Below are 6,000 nucleotides of genomic sequence, written 5' to 3'. Positions count from 1 at the left end.
AAAAAATAGGATCCCTCATTAGAAGAGCCCTGTATATATATATGCTTCATATACTTCAACTTCGATCTTTGTGTGTTTTTCCATATTTTGTCTCTTCTATTTTCCTTTCTCACGGTCATAACAAACTTGTAATGAATCATTGGTTGATGGGTATCCCAATGTGATGTAGCTAGTTAACAAAGGATTATAACTAAGAAAAATAACACTAGCCTCACAATACACATCCTCACTCCAAAGAGAAGAGACTGACATCAATGTACCCAACAACGACAGCCAAATTGAGTAGATGGTCAAGCTAAATTGACCACTATAGATAGCAATGACTGTATGATCCAGCTACAATAGAGAACTATTGGGTGGGTCATCCCAGGATCTCCCGAAAACCTCAGCACAAACTAATAATAAACCGCACAGCTCTAAGCCGGCAAAAGACTCGGTACTAATAGCAACGTCAAAGCTACTCAAATCGAACCATCTGTTGAAATCCATGACAACAACTGTAAACACTAATGCAAAAACTAAAAACAAAGAACAAAGACTAATGACCAAACAAGAGCGCAATACAGCCAGGAACATTACCTCAATCCTCTGGAGTAGTGATCTGCTTTCTAAATCTTTACCGATTTGACAGAACGGTGGGCCCCATAGTAGTAGACGAACCAAAGTCCCCATCCTATCATCATGAGACCATACCATTGTCGACCCGGTCACCACTTCGAGTAGTTGTCGCCGCCTTCCCAACACCAATTTCAAGGAAAGCTTAACATTCCACTCACAACCTTGTGACCACAACTCGACTAGATCACCGTCAACCACCCATCTCCAACTAGTAACCGCCATCTCAACAACAAACCTAGAAAGAGACTCTTGCACCCACCAAAGTCGACGATCAAGATTTGAATCAGAGTAGCCAGTGGCGGAGCGAGAATTTGATTTTAAGTGGGGCACTCGCAACATATCAAAGCTATATAGAAAAGAAAAAATCCGAATTTCCTAAAAGAAAGAAAAAAAAATACCCAGATTTTATCAAGTTTATTCAAGTTTCAGAAAAATTGTGCAAAAATAATGTTAATTCTCAAAATATATATTATATAAATAAACTTGTTTGGATTGAAAAAAAAACAAAACAAAAAACAAAAAAAACCCCACAAACTACCTATTCTGAGGTGACTCGAACCTTGGACCTTTTCTATGGAAGGCAAACTACATTCCACTGTGGTAAACAAGCTAGTCAGATACAACCATAAGCATGCTAAAACGTGATAAACGGTAGTGGGTGGGGCACGGGACCCACTAGGTGCCAACGTGTCTCCACCACTTAGGCCTAGTTGGATACAGTTTCGTTTTTAAAAAAATTAATTTATATCTGAACTTTTAGATTGTATAGTAGTGTTTGGTAAATAAAAGAAAAGAAGCTTTTTAAAAAAATTACAAGTCACTGGCAATAGCTTTTAGAAGCAACCTGAAAGTTACTTTTAAAAACAGCTGTAAGAAAAAACACTAGAAATTAATAAATTTTATCTTGGCAGCACTTTTAAAACTAATATTTACCAAACACAAAACTGTTTTAATTCATAACTAATTATTTTCGCAGTACAGCGATACCAAACTAGCCCTGGAGTAGCCATCTCTCGGTCTGCCATAGTGAGTAGATCCCAGCCAAAGCGATCTGGAGTGGATTATTCTACCGTCAAACTGAACCTCTTATCCCAAGCATAACTACGCAATTGCAAGGTCAAAAGAGAGAAAACCCATCCGACGACGACACCAGGTTGCCTGCCGCAAGGTTTGAGAGAGAGAAGACGGTTTTCTACGGTTTCTTGTACTTTTAACAAAATGTATTATTCTAAAAAAAATAAAAAAGGAAAAAAGAAAAAGAAACAAAATGTAGTAATTTAGGTGGAAAAAGAAATTTGGACCCAAAATCACCTGAGTCTGCCAAAGGAGCTGCCGTAAACTCGGAACGTACTGAAACCTCTTGCAGGTGGTGATCGAGCTAGGTCAAATACGTTTAGGGAAACAAATCCATGGACGAGGCGTCTTTGCTTGGTGTGACGGCTTGGTCGGCTAGAGGTGATGCCTGCCATGTCCGGCCACCGGAGACCGGTAGCTGATGATGGGTTGGTTCCGCCTCTCTGAAGACTGGGCCTAGGTTGGTTCAGTTCCCGTTTAAGGAATCACTTGGATTAAGGTTTGGTCTTGGGCCTTTTTGGGTGGTATAGGTCATGTAAAATCTCTGTAGAGCTTAGGAATCTGGTGTTCCCTTCAAAACCCTAGTCCCTCATTCATATTGCATCGATCCAATATGAAGAAGACCAATCGATCCAATATGAAGAAAGCTTGCCGCATTCTCCAACTTCCGGATCACATACTCGTGGAAATATTTTGCAAAATCTCAGCGAAAACACTCACCCAATGCAGATTTGTGTGCAAGTCGTGGCATAGTTTCTTCAAAGATCCCCAGTTAATCAAAGACCTATTTTCAGGAACACTGCCCTCACCCTCCTCTTCCCTTTTGATATATGGTTCAACTGACTGCAACAACATCACATCCGAAGCTTATCATGAAGACCACTTCTACTTCTTAATCGATTGTGACAAGGCCTCGACGAGTCGCCGGAGACGACATGGCAAGGCACTGAACCCTTGCCCTAAAGACCTAGAGATCAGCTTCTGTGTAGAAATTGTGGGTTCTTGCAACGGCCTCCTGTGTCTAAACGAGCCAGGGCTCCAGTTTTACATATCCAATCCCATGACTAGTGAGTTCTCGCTTCTTCCAATATCAAAATCTTATCTTAAGAAATACTCACTTATTTTGGGGTTTGGATTTAGTCCCATCAGTAATGTCTATAAAGTACTGGATATTTATAGATTCCAGGAGTCTGCTAAAGTTGAAGCAATGGTTATGACTGTTGGCTCTGGTATTTGGAGAAGCATTGATGCAAACCCTATAATGAGTATATCCTCCAATAGGCAGCTGTGTCGCTCCCTATATGGGTTATGCTTATATATGACCTATCTGAATGGGTTTCTTCATTGGGCTGTTCCTAGTAATGGTTCTCTTTTGATATATGCCTTTGATCTTGAAACTGAGCAGTTCCAACAGTTACCACATTTTGATTTTGAATCTGGAGGCGCTCCGTGTAACCTTGGAGTTTTGAGAGGCTGCCTCTCCGTACTTGTTCCAAATAGTTGAGACAATGTTGCCAGTGTTTGGATGATGAAAGATTATGGTGTAGAGGCATCATGGACCATGGAATATGAAATTCATGGATTGCACCAGGACAGGTTATATTCTACAGTTTCTACTAACCTATTGAAAGTAACTGAGGAGGAGGAAGTATTGGTGTTCGATGAGAAAGAAAGGGAATTGAAGGTTTATGGTCCTGGAACAACCAGCAGTAAGACTGTTAAGGTTGGTCGCTCGCCAGTAGAGATTCACGGGGCATGCGACTATATTCCAAACTTTCTCTCACTTGACACTATCTTTCGTGGTAAAGACGACGTTGTAGATGATGAAAGTGCTTGTTAATCTACTGTCCTTTATTCGGATTTATACAATTAAAAATTAATGGATTGGTGATAAATCAACAATTCGAAGTGCCTTTCTTGCGTATTATTACTTAACATAGACTTGAGTCTTGAGGGAAACACCCTGAATTTGGATTAATTCGTTAAATTGCTTGTTTTTTTTTCTACCTTACATATTGTATCTTGATTTTGTGACTTGCTCATTTATACTTCTCATCGAGTTCCAGTTAGTTTGCAGGTTTACAAAAGACATTACTGAACTCGCCTTCAGAATACATGTTTTGCATTGGTTGCATATATATACTCGTGTAGTTCGTCTTGGTTATCCATCTCAATAATAATACATACATGTTTTGCATTGGTTACATGATTTGTTTGGATGGATCTCAATAATAATAAGTGTGTGTGTATTGTGTAATGAAAGATTATGATACTGACTAGTATTCAAATAATGTGGAAATGGCATGAAATTAGAGATATCAAATCATCAAATTACGATAGCTCTTTTTGTGCTCGATCGTTTCCCTTAAATTTAAAGCTTACCAATTTACCATTACCATTTACCACCAAGGGTGGTTATTTTTACAGACATAAGTGGTGCATGAAAAGTTCAATCACGTAAGGTAAATAGTTTTCAAGGTCGGAACTTGCAAGCGATTTTTAGTTCATCAGATGGTTTATCTTTGTCACCAGCATGTCCATTGTCCACCCATGAAGAGTAGCCCCTTTCCATGTTAGTGACATGCTCGAAACCCTGCAATTTTTTTCATTAAATTAACAATAGTTAACTCAATTTCTCCATTATATAGAATACTAGCTAGTTTAGAGACTTGGATCAGTATCCTGAGTAACTTACTTCATTGAGAAGATCTACACAAGCTTTAAGTGATCTGCCTCCGCTGTTGCAACCCTAAAACAAAAATAAAGAGTTAAGACGTATCGCGGAAAGTTTAAGACGTACTCATTCAGAATCAATCAAAAACATAGAAAAGATAATTAACCATAGATAATTAAGAGTTACGAATTGATTAATTACCACGACTAGGTGATCCTGTTTCTTGAGTATCGAGGAAATTCGGATGAGAAACTCAGGATTCTTCACTTTACCTGCATGGTTAATTAATCATGACCAAAAAATAATATAAATTCAAGTTTTAGTCAGATTAAAATGCATATTGGGGGATCTGTTTGAAAATTAGAGTACCTTCTTGGGTCTTGAACATGTAAGGAACGTTGATGGCATTTTCAATATGGCTGGTGTTGAACTCCTCACTTGTCCTGTATATTGAGAGATAGAATTTTATTGAATCGGTCTCGTTAACTCACTAATTGCTGCACTGATTAAGCTACACAACCATGGTAAATTAATTTGAGACAAATCCACAAAGATTAATCAATTCACTATTCACATATATACCTGACATCCAGATACAGGTGCCCGGTGCTGAGCAGACCTTTTGCAGTAAACACATCAACGCTCTTAACATCTTCACCCCTGCAAAGTTAACAACCAGATGGAGAAGATTCAGATATGGTGCAGAACTTAAACTTATGCTTGACAGAATTAAAATCAGATCATCGATCGATCTCGATCACCTTTTTGCTTCGGCCATTGTTCTTCACCTTCAATGTGTTCAACCTTGATCAGGAGACGTACTTAGTAGCGAGCACAGCTTCACATGTGTATTGGTGCCTGCAGCCGGCCATTATGATTATGTATATGTGATGTATGAAGTGACTGAAAGTCTCAAAACCAAGAGAGTTGACATTGCTTAATTAGTTTTTTTTTTTTTAAATAATCTCAATTATTGATGAATTTATAACGTGGCAAGTTCTAACTAGCGTGTGCTGCACTATATGTTCATGATCATATATATAGAAAATGCAACTAGTTAAAGCTGTTGACTTTGGATGAGTTTATGTATTTTGAGTACATGTATAGATGACCTGGCCGTATTTCTCACGATGGATGTAAGAGATAATCATATTTTACTTTTGAAATTCTCTCGACTATTTTTGAATATTGCATTTCGTAGCAAGAGTAGTCATTTCTTGTTCATGTTGGTAGTAGGAATTGTGTGGAACAAATTTTCAAGTAACATTACTCAATGTATGCGTATATAGGTAAAAAAATTTCATGAATTATATAAGTTGAGAACAATATCGATATAAGCTGAAAAAGAGACAGAAACAAAATTAAACTCTCTTGAAATGAACCAAAAGATGGCATTGACTTTGAATATGTTCTTTTATTCTCAATCATTAATTAAGAATTTATATACATGATGATGGGGGCTTAATCTCTTTGACCTTCAAGGGTTAATGCAACTTGCAAAGCAATCATCATGCAAGTGATGATGTGATGCTTCATGGACAAGATTATCTTTTATGCAAACAGAATTCCAAGTAATAGGTACTAGGTCTCTTCTGTCCCTGCTTCACATTGTAGGGCGCTCTTCTCTTTTCTTC

The 6,000-nt window shown here is 38.0% G+C and overlaps 2 protein-coding genes across 2 annotated transcripts; one reads left to right on the top strand and one right to left on the bottom strand.

Moving 5' to 3' along the window:
- The first annotated feature begins 2,329 nt into the window (after positions 1-2,329).
- On the top strand, positions 2,330-3,196 carry LOC101305584 (putative F-box protein At3g16210-like). The gene has a single exon (XM_004305829.1). It carries the CDS (start codon positions 2,330-2,332, stop codon positions 3,194-3,196), a length of 867 nt encoding a protein of 288 aa, XP_004305877.1.
- An 819-nt stretch (positions 3,197-4,015) lies between these two features.
- On the bottom strand, positions 4,016-5,278 carry LOC101301600 (rhodanese-like domain-containing protein 19, mitochondrial-like). Its single transcript, XM_004303880.1, has 6 exons — positions 5,128-5,278; positions 4,949-5,026; positions 4,736-4,809; positions 4,568-4,638; positions 4,388-4,441; positions 4,016-4,285 (listed from the first exon to the last, which is right to left on the bottom strand). Exons 1-6 carry the CDS (start codon positions 5,142-5,144, stop codon positions 4,166-4,168), a joined length of 414 nt encoding a protein of 137 aa, XP_004303928.1. The 5' UTR covers positions 5,145-5,278; the 3' UTR covers positions 4,016-4,165.
- Positions 5,279-6,000: the final 722 nt, after the last annotated feature.

The sequence above is a fragment of the Fragaria vesca genome, linkage group LG6, assembly GCF_000184155.1.
Source record: "Fragaria vesca subsp. vesca linkage group LG6, FraVesHawaii_1.0, whole genome shotgun sequence".
In the NCBI taxonomy this organism is placed as follows: domain Eukaryota; kingdom Viridiplantae; phylum Streptophyta; class Magnoliopsida; order Rosales; family Rosaceae; genus Fragaria; species Fragaria vesca.
The sequence above is the reverse complement of the archived record's forward strand: the minus strand, read 5'-3'. Positions and strand labels throughout refer to the sequence as shown.